Raw genomic sequence first — 15,999 nt, 5'->3', positions numbered from 1 at the left:
CTTTGCCTGTCTGTGATTCTGTCATTCAACAAGCACTACATCGTAATGCTGCTGGTCAGGTGGGGAAAAAAAAGTAATAAACATTCCTTGTTACAGGTATGGAAAATCTTCTTGCAACTTTTAACTTAATCGGGTACCTTTTGAACCGATTCCCAACAAACAAAAAACAACACAAATGTGCAACACTGACGAGAGATAGGCCTAACATGGCTAACAAACGGTGTTAGATGCACACAAAACACATTGTCTCATGCTTCTCACGCGCTTTAATTCGCCTTTCCGTGATCATGTCAAAACAAGTTGTGTACTCCAATCCTGACAGGCTTTTCATCCGGTTGCAACGCGCTCCAGGTAATCTAGGTACATGTCGGTACAGATGTCCTTAAACGCGAACCAAAGAGGGAAAAGTGTTGTGGTACAGAAATGAAAGAAACGGCCATTGAAAGCCAAACGACGGTGACCTGAGACGCCTGTATATATGTCGTTTACTGTCCCATAGAAAGTGTGACACCCCAACGCACATGATACGTGTTAAAAGAGAAGAGAAAATGTGAACAAGGAAATAGATAGCTTCCTGTTAAGTGCAAGGTTGGCCTACGAAAACACCTGAACACAAAGAGGAACACGGGGCGGGGATATAGCTCAGTTGGTAGCGCGCTGGATTTGTATTCAGTTGGCCGCTGTCAGCGTGAGTTCGATCCCAGGTTCGGCGGAAATTATTTCAGAGTCAACTTTGTGTGCAGACTCTCTTCGGTGTCCGAACCCTCCCCCCGTGTACACTACATTGGGTGTGCACGTTAAAGATCCCCACGATTGACAAAAGGGTCTTTCCTGGCAAAATTGCTTAGGCACAGTTAATAATTGTCTACCTATACCCGTGTGACTTGGAATAATAGGCCGTGAAAGGTAAATATGCGCCGAAATGGCTGCAATCTACTGGCCGTATAAAATTTCATCTCACACGGCATCACTGCAGAGCGCCTAGAACTGTACCACGGAATATGCGCGATATAAGCGTCATTGATTGATTGATTGATTGAATTCTAAGCAGATACATAAAGACATAGACAGAAAGCTAAAGGAAGGGAAAAATAGAGTAAAACACTGCTTGTTTTCGTTGCTCGTTGTATTCCATGAAAATAATTATTTTGTCTAGCTGACACAGTATGACGTGAAATTATCAATATATACATGAATTTTGAGTATCAAAATAATTTCAAACACACACACACACACACACACACACACACACACACACACACACACACACACAGATGGACACACAGATGGACACACACACACACACACACACACACACACACACACACAGATGGACACACACACACACACACACACACACACACACAAACACACACACAAATTATCCAGCAGAGTATTTCAAATCAGATCGGTCCAGTAGTTTAGTCTGAATCGCTCTACACACACACACACACGCACGCACGCACATACACCACGACCCTCGTTTCGATTCCCCCTCGATGTTAAAATATTTAGTCAAAAACTTGACTAAATATAAAAAAAAGACACGACAGAAGATAAACAAATCCCAACCTCTTCAACGTCTTACTTCAAGATTCATGAATGGATAAATCGTCGAAGACTGTACGCTGTGTGTCCGGTTTAAGACGATCCATTTACGTTGGTTTGTCATGAATCATTGATTTCAGAAGCGTGGGCGTCAATCATATAATTATATAATCATGAATCATCAAGACGACGTAGGTTAAGTGTCAATCCCTCCTCACTTACGATTCGACACAGTGGTTGTTCTGTCTTACGCCTCTGCAGTTTTGACACTCCACAAAGTGTTGGCAGGGGGGCGTGTGTCCTATCGTGACGTATGACCCGCCAGCGTTAGGGAAAAGGTGACATAAGTCGCTGGACACATTTCCGAGTTGCACGCCGAAAACTTGAACTTTCTAAAGTGAGAAAGTATTAATGAATCTATGTTTTGCCTGTGTCTTTGCATCCTTTGTTTTAGCTCATGACATTAAGAACTCATTTTGTAAATAAACAAAACTAAAACAAAAAACAAAAACAAGAAAACAATGCCACTATGTCACTTTTTCTTATGCACTGTCACACATGTTCGTAAACTAGGTCATGCGTCACAAAGGTGTTATTTGTTCTAGCTGTTACGTCACTAGTTGTTTTTCCCTTGATTTTCATTCGCGAGCCGAGAGGGTTGCGTCACGAAGTGTCAGTTCTATCTGATCTTTAACATATAGACGTACGTTTTGTATGAGGATGAATAGTTCCCTGTATTTTGTACGCCTATTGTTGCTAGTGCTCTGCTAATTATTCTCGCAGAACAATTCATGTAAGCAAAATAATGTGACTTGGAATGAGATTGAGGTTAGTGAGATTACGCATAATAGATTGACCCCCTTACTTTCCTTCGAGGTTAGCAGTCTTTGTATAAACAAAGGGTTTCTTTTAGCCTATAACGTTAGTGCTTGTACGTCTCATCTGACAGACTGGTGAAAAGGTTTTTTTCTCTCGCCTCAGTGATCGTTTCTGTCTCAACTGTTTATTTTAATCCACACACCGGCTAGTCGTCCTTGCGCCTGTTGGGAAGGATGAACAGCTTCAGAGTGACTCTAAATCGAGCTGATCGAATTAAAAACAAATACATAAAAACTTCCGTCGGGGAGTCTTGATTCGTGTTTGTGTAGGCTAAATGTGGGTTTGATTACAAATGTGTGTGTGTGTGTGTGTGTGTGTGTGTGTGTGTGTGTGTGTGTGTGTGTGTGTGTGTGTGTGTGTGTTTGTGTGTGTGTATGTGTGTAGTAGCAGTAGTAGTAGTAGAACGCTGTAGTGTCTTTGTCTCGTCTTTAGCGTGGTTGTGTTGACGGTGTTTCTGGTAAAATGTAATACCAGTGTCACAAATTGAAGAAAGCTGTTGCAAGGTAATTCATAGTCGAGTCTAAACCGACGCAAAATCCTGGTGAAAAGCGATAATATTGACTTTAAAATTCGATCCTAATCTCTCTTTTTACATTTAGTCAAGTTATGACTAAATGTTTTAACATAGAGGGGGAATCGAGACGAGGGTCGTGGTGTATGTGTGTGTGTGTGTGTGTGTATGTGTGTGTGTGTGTGCGTGCGTGCGTGTAGAGCGATTCAGACCAAACTACTGGACCGATCTTTATGAAATTTGACATGAGAGTTCCTGGGTATGATATCCCCGGAAGTTTTTTTCTGTTTTTTTGATAAATGTCTTTGATGACGTCATATCCGGCTTTTCGTGAAAGTTGAGGCGGCACTGTCACGCCCTCATTTTTCAACCAAATTGGTTGAAATTTTGGTCAAGTAATGTTCGACGAAGCCCGGACTTCGGTATTGCATTTCAGCTTGGTGGCTTAAAATTTAATTAATGACTTTGGTCATTAAAAATCTGAAAATTGTAAAAAAAAATTTGTTTTTATAAAACGATCAAAATTTACGTTCATCTTATTTTCCATCATTTTCTGATTCCAAAAACATATAAATATGTTATATTTGGATTAAAAACAAGCTCTGAAAATTAAATATATAAAAATTATTATCAAAATTACATTGTCGAAATCAATTTAAAAACACTTTCATCTTATTCCTTGTCGGTTCCTGATTCCAAAAACATATAGATATGATATGTTTGGATTAAAAACACGCTCAGAAAGTTAAACCGAAGAGAGGTACAGAAAAGCGTGCTGCCCTTCCCAGCGCAACTACTACCCCGCTCTTCTTGTCAATTTCACTGCCTATGCCGTGAGCGGTGGACTGACGATGCTACGAGTATACGGTCTTGCTGCGTTGCATTGCGTTCAGTTTCATTCTGTGAGTTCGACAGCTACTTGACTAAATGTTGTATTTTCGCCTTACGCGACTTGTTTTATGTTCAAGGGACATAACTGTGTGGCTTACTGTTGACGGAAAGGATGTTACTTGTTGCTGTTGTTACAAATGTATATGTGACGAAGAGAACAAACATACAAAACAACAACTACAACAACGACAAAATGTACTGACGACGGCTCAGTCATCTCACATCTGACACACATCTCCTCACCGTCGAAACAAAACCAAGACCACGAAGTCCCATCTGCTCGTGTGGACTTTTGTTGACGTCATGAACATTTTTACATCATATTTCAAAATGACGGGCGCTTCCTGAACTCTGTAGCTAGATGAAATGTGAAGATGCTTTTTTCTTGTTTTTTTCTTGCATTGATAATGTGTTTTCTCGTTATCGAGCAACAAGAAGCTAGGTACGTAACCAACCACAATTTTGCCTCCTTTAAATGTGTTCCAGCTTTTGATCTGGCACTTAGTTGGCAAGTTAGCGAGAACCAGTTTTGATTCAAAGTCTGAGTTTCCATCTCCGAAAGTGAAGCCGAATCTTCTAGTTTCGACACGCATACATGTGTGTGTGTGTGTGTGTGTGTGTGTGTGTGTGTGTGTGTGTGTGTGTGTGTGTGTGTGTGTGTGTGTGTGTGTGTGTGTGTGTGTGTGTGTGTGTGTGTCAGCGTGTGTGTGTGTGTGTGTCAGCGTGTGTGTGTGTGTGTATGTTTTGTGTGTGTGTGTGTGTGCGTGCGTGCGTGCGTGCGTCTGTGTGTGTGGCGTGTGTGCACGTGTGTGCACGCCTGCATATGAGCGTGTTTGCGTTGGCGCATGTATGTGTTGATTACACGGACGCAATCATACAAACCGCACACGCGGCGATCATAGAACTCAGCCACTGTTTTAATTGCACTCACGAGCTTCATCACCGGTCTGTGTTAAAGCAGCAAGACGTACCCCAAGTAATTAAATCAACAGCCCCCCATGCTTCTCTCTTTATTTTGGTTTCCTTCTTCAATTACTTGATGTGTTGATAAGACTGTCGGTTAGTCGCTTGTTTGTATGTGTGTAGTAGCAGTAGTAGTAGTAGTAGTTTGGTTGCTAGCTTTCTTGTTATCATCAAAACAACACATGGATGTTTTCACTTGCAGCAGCATCGAGAACAGGAATCGAGGTTACAGTAATGGCCGAGAGAAGAACGTCCAGACAACGACAACCCAACCGGGCAAAGAAAATCCCGGGGAAGTGGAGGTTCAGAGAATCAAAATCGATGATTCCGATGAAACTGAGAAGAGTATCGAGCTCGAAGCTCTGGACACCATCAGACAAATGGGTATGTATGCACCACGGCTGGACTCTCTTAATCCTGTCCTTAATTGGGCGAAGTCGACTGCGGGAAGTATACTGTGGACTGGGTGGCCGAGTGGTAACGCACTTGCGCTCGGAAGCGAGAGGTTGCGAGTTCGACCCTGGGTCAGGGCGTTAGCAATTTTCTCCCCCCGTTCCTAACCTAGGTGGTGGGTTCAAGTGCTAGTCTTTCGGATGAGACGAAAAACCGAGGTCCCTTCGTGTACACTACATTGGGGTGTGCACGTTAAAGATCCCACGATTGACAAAAGGGTCTTTCCTGGTAAAATTGTATAGGCATAGATAAAAATGTCCACCAAAATACCCGTGTGACTTGGAATAATAGGCCGTGAAAAGTAGGATATGCGCCGAAATGGCTGCGATCTGCTGGCCGATGTGCATGAATGCGTGATGTGTAAAAAATTCCATCTCACACGGCATAAATAAATCCCTGCGCCTTGAATATGTGCGCGATATAAATTGCATAAAAAAAATTACAAAATAAAAAAATCCCTGCGCTTAGAACTGTACCCACGGAATACGCGCGATATAAGCCTCATATTGATTGATATTGATTGATTGAAGCTGGCCGCACGGAGCTTTAGCACTGAGTTTTCGTTAAACAGACTTCGCGTAGTCTTCACGAAGTCGACTTCGGGCTCAATTAAGGATGAGCTTTAGCGAAGGGGATAGAAGTTACAAAAAGGTGAAAAAGCATGCCCGGTGGGAATGAACTATTGCCTTGAAACATAACACACACGATTTCAATTAGGAACACACTAGTGTATTTAATTCCCGGGTCAAATTCAGTTCAAATTCTGTGCATAGGTTCCTTCCTTTAAAGTGGGGGTCCTCGGACACTCTAGGACGGGCGACCGTGGGGAGCCCTGCCGCAGCACCTGTATTGACACTTTTATATATCAAAGTTACAACAACGGCTTCAATGGTGAAAGCAAGAGGTGAGATGGGAACAGCGGAAGGCCACTAAATTTGTACGCACTACTCACTGCTGACTACCACACCTGGCTCATGACGGTCAGCGTGACTAATGACGGGGTGGGGGGGGGGGGTGTGCTGTGTAATTGTCAACTTTGACACGCACTGGTAATAAGGTAAAAGTCGTTATTGACCCTTAGTTGGTAGGTCGGTCGTCTGGAAAAGGAGGGTATCGCCATTCGGAGGTTAGTTACAATGTAACAGGAATCCGTGCCCAGAAAATCGGTCGGCAAAAGGAGGTGGTCGTTTTTAGGAGGGGTCGTTATGGGAGGTTCCACTTTATATTGTTTTGAAGAAATCATTTGTTCCTGGCACGTTTAGGGCAAATAGTTCAGCATATTTCTTGTCATTGGAGAAAAAAAGTCAGGGAAGTCACTCCTTGTATAAATGAAGCAAATGATGTCAAAAAGCAGGGGACACACACACACACACACACACACACACACACACACACACACATAGACATAGAAAACGTTATTGTCTCAAGACGAGAAACTCGGGTGTGATGTACCACAACATACAACATATCACATAAGAACATAAAACAGTAATATCCCTTTCATGCACAGCATTATTTAAACCGTATGGAGGCGCAAATAGTCAACTCATAATAATTAAGAATAGGATATAATAATGTCAAAACAAGTCTCTCTCTCTCTCTCCATCTCTCTCTCTCTCTCTCGGCTCTCTCTCTCTCTCTCTCCCTCTCTCTCTCTCGGCTCTCTCTCTCTCGGCTCTCTCTCTCTCTCTCTCTCTCTCGGCGCGCTCTCTCTCTCTCTCTCTCTCTCTCTCTCTCGGCTCTCTCTCTCTCTCGGCTCTCTCTCTCTCTCTCTCTCTCTCTCTCTCTCGGCGCTCTCTCTCTCTCTCTCCCCCCCCCCCCCCCCCCCCCCCCCCTCCTCTCTCGCTCCATTAATACACGCATTACGTCACAAGCAGAAGCGCGGGTTCGTAGGCGCATGGAATTAATAAATGTTAAAAGTTGCTTAAAAGTGAATCTGGATTTAACACACACACACACACACACACACACACACACACACACACACACACACACACACACAAACACACAAACACACACACAAACCTTATTACTTAAGATCCCTTACGATATTTAGCCCGTCGGTGTTGTTAAAAGCCATCATTCCCGTCAACAGAGGCGCTCCAAGGCGCAGTGGATATCGTGGCAAAAAAAGACAAGGAGCACCCCGACGGGCAAGTCAACAGGGACAGTGAGCTTGGACAGCTGGCCGACATTCTCAAGCAGTACTCGGAAGATGAGACCGACAAGTCGAGGATTGAGACGAAAAAACACAAGATCCGACGGATCATCACTCATGTCGATGCCCCGCAAAGGGCGGAGGAAGCATGGTAGCACGAACATGGAATTGAGAGTAGCGGCTTCAAAACGAAGCAGCCGCGGTGCACGCAACTTCGCACAACGATCGTTTCGGCGTCAAAGCAGGAAGAAATGGGAAAGCTTGAGAATCGTCGGAACTGACAACTACGATGACGAAGGCGATACCGACGACGAGGATGAGGATGACGCGAACAACCGCAGCGAGGGGGAGGTGAACGTCGTGGAGTACATAGAAAACTACAGACCAGAAGCGAAGATTAAGAAGACGACAACTAAGAAAAAGCCCGCGCCTGCCTCGAAGAAGAAGAAAGAAAGGAAGAAGAAGAAGCATCACCATAACAAGCAAATTCTGGAGCTTCCTCCAAAGGTCATCAATGCAATGCACGACGTGCAGATGAAGGAGATGAGAAATCGGAAGCCAGCCATCCAGATCATCGAGGTTGAAAAGAAAACGCTAAAAGTCGAAGGCGGCGGCGGAGAAAGCGATGGTGGTGGTGGTGGTGTAGCTGCCGCACCTCCGGCCGCCCCACCCCTGCCCGCCGGAGGTGCTCCGCCGTCGCCGCCACCGGGAGGTGTACTTCCTCCACCAGGAAATGAGATAAAGTGCACAAAGCACAATTTTTTTGTGTGAAACATGGCAGCATGATTTTGTATCTGAAGAAGGAACCTGTGGTTATACTAGACAACTTTAAAATGTGCAATAAAAACTTATGCGGGATGCAATTTCAAGATGTTGAAAATGTTATGAGGGCGGATGTTCACCTTGTCTTCAGCATGTGCTTGAGAGCATGCAATCAACAATCCGTGTCGTATTATTATGTGTGTGTGTGTGTGTGTGTGTGTGTGTGTTTTTTTTTTTTGCTTCTGCCTGTCTGTCTGTGTGCGCACGTGTGTGTGTGTGTACGCGCGCTCAAGTTTGTTTGATTTCTGCGATTTCTCGGTCATCTCCAACCAAGACCAATACATGTTCCGCAAGTTCCTTCTCGCTATGACGACATGCAATGGATGACGTCATAGGGAAGTTGACGCAACGAAAATGACGCCAAGCGAAGATGTAGGCGCTTCCTGAAATCTGTAGCGATGTGAAGATGCTTATTTCTCGGCTTATCCTTGCGTCGATAATGTGTTCTTTCTTTGTCGAGCAACGGGAAGCTAGGTATGTTGCATACTTTTATATTCAATCTTTAGAGAGTTTTGAGCATGCTAATTTGCTATAACCGAGCTACACACTGCAAATATGAAGATTCAACAGTAAACAAAAGGCTCTACTAAAATGCTGTCTACTCAGTAAGTACCATAGGCTTGTTCTATTCGCTCTACCCTTCACAAAAATACAAAATAATTTGTTGTAAACTAGTGACTCCAAAATGTAAAGCACGAACTTAGTGACAATTATTTGTCTGTGTGTGTGCATACTTTTTTTGAGGGGATGCAAGTCCAAAAACCTGTGAAAATCTTTCTGGGGGTAAGCATATTATTAAAGATGTGAATAACTGCTTTCAATGTTCTGAAATTGAAGTACCTTTTGCATTTACGCATACGATCCTGAATGTTTCAAAGCAAACCACCTGGGCTTGGCTAATATACAGTTCTTCTTGTGGTGGCACACCTTCCTCTTTTTTTAACCATTCATGGGGCTGACACATGCAGCAGTTGGGATGCCGTACCACATAGAAGTTTTACACGAGATAGCCATATGAAACAGTCCGTTCCGGATAAATAATAGATTGGATTTTTTCCCCGTATGTAGTAGTTGTCAAGTTCAGACTATTCAGAGTTTTCGTCCAATTTTTCATTGGTACCTTCCGTTCTTTTCATTTCGATTTTTGGGGTACCGTGACCCCTTTGATCCAAAAAGTGTGCAACAGAGACAAGTTGAATGCCTTAAACGGCATAGAAAAACGGAATTAAGTTATTTGTTGGGGTATGAAACATGTCGAAAAGCTTTTTTTTTTAGCTGAGTTTATTTCTGTGAGTTTCTTTTAAATTAAAGCTTTTGTTTTAGCTACTCATTTCACTACCGTAAAAACATAAAACAAAACAAAAAAACAAAAACAAAAAAATTAAACAAAACGATAAAATACAAAATGAAGCCTTTTATTCTCATGTTCGCAGACGCATCCAGCATCGACTTCACGATAACAGGAATGCCGAAGAGGAGTTTATCCACATGATTGCCTTCTCGGGGGGCAGAAGACTGCGTCGTGACTCTGACTCTGACTCTGACTCTGGCGTGGAGAAAATGACCGTTTCCGAACCCAGTCCGAGTCAAAAAAAGGTCGAACTCGAAGCTCTACAGACCATCAGACAATTGGGTATGGAAACGCTTTGAACTTTTCGTTTTCGTATGGGCTAAAATGATGCTAAGAGGAAGCAGGGAAGGTAGGGAGTCAAGCAAAACAAGGTCTCTTTTTTCGGGGGGGGGGGGGGGTGTGCATTAAGTAAGCACATTCGTGCATCATAAACGCGTGTCTAGCTTACATAATTGACTCCCCTTGAGTAATCAGAAGAGTCTTAGGAATGAGCAGTGTTAGGCCGACCGTCCGTAGACAAAAAAACTTCACGTTGAGATTATCTCGGATGTTTTTGAAGCTAGAGCTTTGACACTTTCCACCCTTCTGGGGTTAGATGATTTCCCGACATGACCCCAGTTTGGTTGACCCTCGTCACAGTGGGGTCATGTTCGGTTCCGAAAAACTAAACATTGAGGATTTCTCTGTTGTAAAGGGAGCGAAGCGACCTAGACCAATGAGCTAAGCGACCGAGATTCGTCTCATTAAGCATAACGGTTGAGATTCAATACATCTTACACATGTCAATGCACTTATTTTAAAGCCTGTCCTTAACTGGGCGAAGTCGATTACGCAAAGTATGCTTCGCGTAGTTCCTGGCACGAAGCTTTAGCACGAGTTTTGGGTAAAGAGACTTCGCGAGGTCGACTTCGGGCTTAATAATTAAGGACCGCTTTAAACCTGTCTTTAACTTGGCGAAGTCAACTACGCGAAGTATACTTCGCGAAGCTGGCCGGACGGAGTTTTCAGAATAGAATAGAATAGAAGAAAGCCAGCTTTCCACGCTGCGATAACAAGCTGGTATTTCTTCCACAGAGCAACTGGAGGATGCTATGGACGCCGTGGAGAAAGGCGACATGGAATTGCAGGGCGGACATGCCAACACAGACACCGAGATTGGAAAGCTGACCGACATTCTCAAACAGTATTCGGACAAAAACCAGGGGGATAAGCTTGAGACGAAGAAGCACAAGATCCGTCGAATCATAACTGAAATACATGAGCCTGCTGAACCCGACGAGGACGACAAAAACAGTGGGTTGAAGGTTGCTCTCTCAGTCAGAAAAAGGGGTACCCGCGAATCTTCCAAAGGTAGGGGCGAAAGCGAGCCGCCGCTTGATCGCCGCAGCGCCAGAAGGAAACGAAAGGGGGTGAAAATCGTCCAGGAAGATGACGACGATGACGACGACGACGATGAAGACGAAGAAGAAGAGATGGAGATCGTGGAGTACACAGACTCGGCCAGGCCCAGAAAAAAGAAGAAGTCCAAGGTGTTCCTGCCCATGCCGAAGCGCAGGAAGAGGCCGAGGAAGAAGCACCATCGCCAGCAGACCCTGCAGCTGCCCCCAGACGTCCTAGAGGCCATGCACGAGGTTAAGAAGGCCAAGGAGAAACCCAGGCCCACCATCCAGATTATCGAAGTCGAGAGGAAGGAAGATATAAAAGAAAGTACGCCGCCCCCGGGAGGCCCCCTTGGCCCCGGAGGTATGCCCATGGGAGGCCCCCCGGGTTTTGGAGGGCCCCCGGGTATGGGAAGACCACCCATGATGATGGGATAGTGGTGTGCGGCCAGTATTTGGTGCCTGTGGAGCATTGTGAGTTACTACTTTTGTTTCGGTTGTTGTTGGATTTTTTTTATTTAGTTATTTATTTATTTTATTTTTTTACCTCAGTAGCATGCAGGCAACTTCAACCCTTACTTTCATGACTCAAACTTTTTTTTTTTTTTTTTTTTTTTTTGCAGGGAGCAACCTTCTTCATTGGTGTATTTTTCTTTTCTGTTTTGTTTAACCAAATGTTGTACTAATGTTTCTTCTTTCAACAACTATATATATAACAATTCCCTCTCAAAAATGCATAAAATATCAAGAGGGGAACCATACCTATACGTATAGGTTACAACACGAGTGGTTTTTTATATGGCTTGTATTTCAGTCAAGACCCAGCGGATGAATATCATCGGGAGACACGAGCCTTTGGCGAGTGGCTCTCGATTGATATTCCCGCTGGGTCTTGACTGAAATACAAGCCATATAAAAAACCACGAGTGTTGTAATCTGTATATCCCATTCTACCATCAAACACAAAGTGTAGACTGCTAGCGGCACTTTTGCGATCTGTGGAGTGTGAAACAGTGTTTTCAGCGAGACATGGCCTTTTTGCAACCTTAAACTAAGTGACCGTCGCTGAAAAAATAAAACGAATGAGTGCATCTATAAGTACGCGGTAACACTACTTTCAGACCGTTTAAAAGCGTTAAGTAAAGGTTCATAAGTTGCAAGAAAGTAATGAAGTCGTATAGAAATCCATTTAGTTGAAGCGCACAATTCTTTTGCGTTTCAGGTCGGCGGAACGGGGAAACCGGTTTGGCCCCCATTTGGCTTACTCGACTCGATTCAGAATCGATTCCACGTTGTTTTTTTCGAACGCATTATTATACAATTAGTCTTATTGACAGAGAAGCAAATTTTAGGGAACACATATGTAGATTTAACCATTTGCTCCCTATTTGAAATGTATCTACATGATAAACTGTTTTGCGAGTGTGTTTGCATGAACCTAAACTGGTATTGATGCGATGAAAACAGGACCCAAGTCTGTCACCGCCGCTTGATTGCATTTTGAAAGAATATGACTGGATTACGGAAAAATACACACATGTTAAGTTCTTAGATACCTTCATCGCCAATGTGGACTTACTGCAGAGCCAGGCAAAAGAGTAGACTTGCTCGCAAAACACGTGAAACAGCTGATGATAGCGAAGCCCAACCGTGCCAGGTAAGGACGGTCTGACAGATTCTCAAAAGTCGTCTGCTAACGAAGCAAGGGGAGGGTACTCGTGTTTTTGTTTTGGTTCGCTAGCATCTGGTTATCTTGTAAGTTGAATGTTCGTTTTTTCCCACCTGCATTGCTTTCATAATGAAAGAAACGTTTGCTTATTGCATCTCATACATCAGATCAGTTCTGAGATTCATTTTTGCGTGCAACTGATATGGTTTTCTGAGCCGTGCAATACGATTTTGGAACTTCATACAAATGTGTCACATTGTTCGGCGCGAGGTCAAAGGTCGGGAGCAAAGTAGTTCTTCGCCCAAATCGGAATCTGCACTATCATATATTTTTTTGAGTCCATGATGTATTTATTGAGCTATAAAAATACAACATATATACCCATACTGAAGTAACAGAGACAAAGAAGGGAGGTCATGGGATATATACCAATACACATTTTGGCTATCAAAATCAATTGATTTACATAACTTATTATTACTTTGGAACTTTCTAAATTTGCTTAATTTCGTCGGTACTGAAAGTCGCTCGTTTTTATTCACCATCTAAAGAGCCAGTGACGCTGATGGGGTCCATGTCGACCAAAAGAGTGGGATTCCCTGTAGGTGGAGTTCCTGTAGGTGGATACCCTGTATACAGGGTATACCCCAGGGTGTAGTTCCTGTAGCGTTTTGCTGATATCGCTGAAAGTCACGTGATGCTTATAGCGACATCGGTAGAATTTGATGTTTTTCGATATTTTTTTATATTTCTTAGAAATTCGAGTATGGTTTGCAAGTTTTATTGAAAAACTCCACCCTGTGGGATTCCCTGTATACAGGGAATCCCTCTGCAGGAACTCCAATTACAGGGAATCCCACTCTTTTGGTCGACATAGACCCCATCAGCGCCAGTGACGCGGTAAAACGTCCTCATCTGAAAATCTATGTATCGTCAACAGAAGCGGATGTTTACTGGTGACTGTATTTCAACATTGCCTTCTTTCGCATCTTTATTTCGGCATCATTTCATGGTGTGTTATGTGTGTTTGTTCGTAGCGAGGACAGAGTTTTTAAGAAAAAGCCCAGCTTTAATTCTTTTTTCCCTGATAAGTAAAGTTTAGTCTCTCTCTCTCTCTCTCTCTCTCTCTCTCTCTCTCTCTCTCTCTCTCTCTCTCTCTCTCTCTCTCTCTCTCTCTCTCTCTCTCTCTCTCTCTCTCTCCCTCCCTCCCCCCTCCCCCCCTGTTCCGTTGTCTTTTACCGAAAGTAAATCCCACTTGCTTTTCTATGTTGCAGGGCGACACCTTCCGATGTCAATTTTTCGTCAGAAGGATCTCCCTCACGGGCACAGCTATTGCCTCTTCCGAACATTCCGTTTCCTACTTGGCTTCCAAAAGGCACACTCCTTCTCGTGCAAACAGTGTGGGTCACCGTTTCAGATCTGGCAAGGCTTTTACATGGAATAAGACCATCCCTCCACTTGGTCACATACCAAAAATGAACAACCTGAGCTGACTCTGTACAAAGAAGGAATTTTGTACAAAGGCTTTTTCAGAGAGTTGTTCATAATCAAAACTTCAACTCACCACAGCAAGCAGTCAGAGTGTTGATTTCTGGGTTATGACCAAGTGGAGGGGTGGTCTTATCCCTCATTCAAAACCTTGGCCATATCTGAGATTGGGAGCCGAACTTTTTTCACAAGGAGTGTTTCTTTAAGTCTCAAAAGCGTCACCTTTAATTTTGACAGGACTTTCTCGACAATCGTGAACATTCATACTATTTTACAAAACCTTTTTAATTGGGCAGTGACAGTCGGCCTTTTCTTCTTCTTCTTCTTTTTTTTCAGCATGCTTAGTCACATCTCAGGTGGAAAAGGAAGCTGCATACATTTGTAAAATATTTACACATTTTTGCAAGGTCGGAATTACTTTTCGAATGACAAAAAGTATATAAACTGTGGAATAATAATCCAACACTGCGAAACAAACAAGATTCTTTCATGTGTTCATTGTTGCAAGGGCTGCGTTCAAAGAAATGTTATACAATGCTTCTATCGTGGTGGGAAGTTGTCTTACAAAAATCTTAAAGTGATACCTGCGATGAAAGGACACCCGTGGGACCAGTCAAAATGTCACTACATTGCAATGTGGTCTGTCACGACAGATATATTTTGGTAAAGATAATAGGCCAACAGAAAGTGTCCTTTTAGGGCAGGCGTCCTCCCATCGCAGGTACTACCCATGCACTGTAGCATTCATGCAACAAGCAACACAGGAACACGCCGGATATAGAGCAACAGCATGTTTTGCAGTCAAAACACAAAAGCTACGGTTCTCATAACATGAAGAAGGCTAGTATAGGTCTAGAAATATCACTTAAACAGCTTCCCAAAATGCATTTCATGCATGATGTAACTGAAGTTGGTGTCTAACATGTACCTCATATTCAGGTTTTGTTTTTCTGACGGCAACATTTTTCAAGACGTCTTTGAATACGGGCGCTGTGAGCTATATATATCGATGATCTCTTTAAAGCAGCAAAAAGAGGAATATATGAGGTAGCCTACATGTTAGACACCAATTTTAGTTACATCATGCATTTTGGGAAGCTGTTTTAGTATATTTCTAGACCTACAATTTCTTTTTCTCTTCATTTCAATCACTTTATTGTCCCATCGCTGGGAAATTCGGGTCGCTTCCTCCCAGTGGAAAGCTAGGAGCAACAGAGTCGCGCTATACCCTGGTGTATGCGTGTTAAAGTGTAATCAGCCACCTGCACTTACGGCAGAATGACCGAGGTATTTTACCTGCCACAGTGCTGACACGGGGGTGGAACATGGGTACCGTCTCTGAGTCTCACCCCTGAAAGTCCAACAAGTTGTGTTCTCGCCTTTGGCTAGTGATTCTGAAAATGTACTAGCCAGTGAGCTAACTTTACTAGCCAAACCAACAATTTGTTTCAGCAACTTTACTCGCATTTGGCGAGTAGATGAACATCTCTACTCGCCAGTTACATGTTTCTACTCGCCATGGCGAGTAAAATACTCGCCACTGTCAGGCCTGGAGTCGGCACAGAAAGTTGACCCGTGTCCGTCCCCGGACCGGACTCGAACCTGCGACCCTAGGATCATAAGTCCATTGCTCTACTGAGCTACCATGCAGACACCCTATCCTTCTTCATGTTATGAGGACCGTAGCTTTTGTGTTATGACTGCAAATCACGCTGTAGCTATTCACCCGGCGGGAGGAAGGCTGGACATCAGTCATATGACTCTTCATCAATCAATCAATCAATCAATCAATGAGTCTTATATCGCGCATATTCCGTGGGTACAGTTCTAGGCGCTCTGCCGTGATGCCGTGTGAGATGAAATTTTATACGGCCAGTAGATTGCAGC

General features: G+C 43.5%; 3 protein-coding genes across 7 annotated transcripts in view; 2 read left to right on the top strand and 1 right to left on the bottom strand.

Moving 5' to 3' along the window:
- The window catches only part of LOC138948254 (purine nucleoside phosphorylase LACC1-like), an 88,123-nt gene that overhangs the window by 17,366 nt on the left and 54,758 nt on the right, over positions 1–15,999 (bottom strand). The window contains exon 1 of one of the 4 annotated variants that reach the window (XM_070319790.1): positions 1,573–1,803. The exons of 2 other annotated variants lie outside the window; for them this stretch is intronic. The gene's annotated coding sequence lies outside the window, so the exon portion shown is untranslated. Of the gene's footprint in view, positions 1–1,572; positions 1,804–15,999 lie in introns of those variants that run through there. One more of the 4 variants, XM_070319795.1, reaches the window with a different exon arrangement.
- On the top strand, positions 4,143–8,266 carry LOC138958741 (uncharacterized). Of its 2 annotated transcripts, none has more exons than XM_070330028.1 (3): positions 4,143–4,271; positions 4,998–5,176; positions 7,341–8,266. In XM_070330028.1, exons 1-3 carry the CDS (start codon positions 4,204–4,206, stop codon positions 7,556–7,558), a joined length of 465 nt encoding a protein of 154 aa, XP_070186129.1. In that variant the 5' UTR covers positions 4,143–4,203; the 3' UTR covers positions 7,559–8,266. The 2 variants fall into 2 exon arrangements, with proteins under 2 accessions (XP_070186129.1, XP_070186121.1); XM_070330020.1 differs by having other exon boundaries at positions 4,995–5,176.
- On the top strand, positions 8,556–14,592 carry LOC138948170 (ABC transporter F family member 4-like). The gene is made up of 4 exons (XM_070319669.1): positions 8,556–8,699; positions 9,659–9,858; positions 10,651–11,429; positions 13,899–14,592. The coding sequence occupies exons 1-3, from the start codon at positions 8,632–8,634 to the stop codon at positions 11,391–11,393; spliced, it is 1,011 nt and encodes a 336-aa protein (XP_070175770.1). The 5' UTR covers positions 8,556–8,631; the 3' UTR covers positions 11,394–11,429; positions 13,899–14,592.

This window comes from Littorina saxatilis, linkage group LG1 (assembly GCF_037325665.1).
Source record: "Littorina saxatilis isolate snail1 linkage group LG1, US_GU_Lsax_2.0, whole genome shotgun sequence".
Classification (NCBI taxonomy): Eukaryota; Metazoa; Mollusca; class Gastropoda; order Littorinimorpha; family Littorinidae; genus Littorina; species Littorina saxatilis.
Note: the sequence above shows the minus strand (reverse complement) of the source record. Positions and strands in the feature narration are given on the sequence as shown.

Coding starts and splice junctions, on each gene's coding strand:
- LOC138958741 (XM_070330020.1), top strand. CDS start 4,204: ATGCTTTTTTCTTGTTTTTTTCTTGCATTGATAATGTGTTTTCTCGTT. Junction 4,272..4,994: donor ATCGAGCAACAAGAAGCTAG/GTACGTAACCAA, acceptor TTTCACTTGCAG/CAGCATCGAGAACAGGAATC. Junction 5,177..7,340: donor GGACACCATCAGACAAATGG/GTATGTATGCAC, acceptor TCCCGTCAACAG/AGGCGCTCCAAGGCGCAGTG.
- LOC138948170 (XM_070319669.1), top strand. CDS start 8,632: ATGCTTATTTCTCGGCTTATCCTTGCGTCGATAATGTGTTCTTTCTTT. Junction 8,700..9,658: donor GTCGAGCAACGGGAAGCTAG/GTATGTTGCATA, acceptor TCATGTTCGCAG/ACGCATCCAGCATCGACTTC. Junction 9,859..10,650: donor ACAGACCATCAGACAATTGG/GTATGGAAACGC, acceptor TTTCTTCCACAG/AGCAACTGGAGGATGCTATG.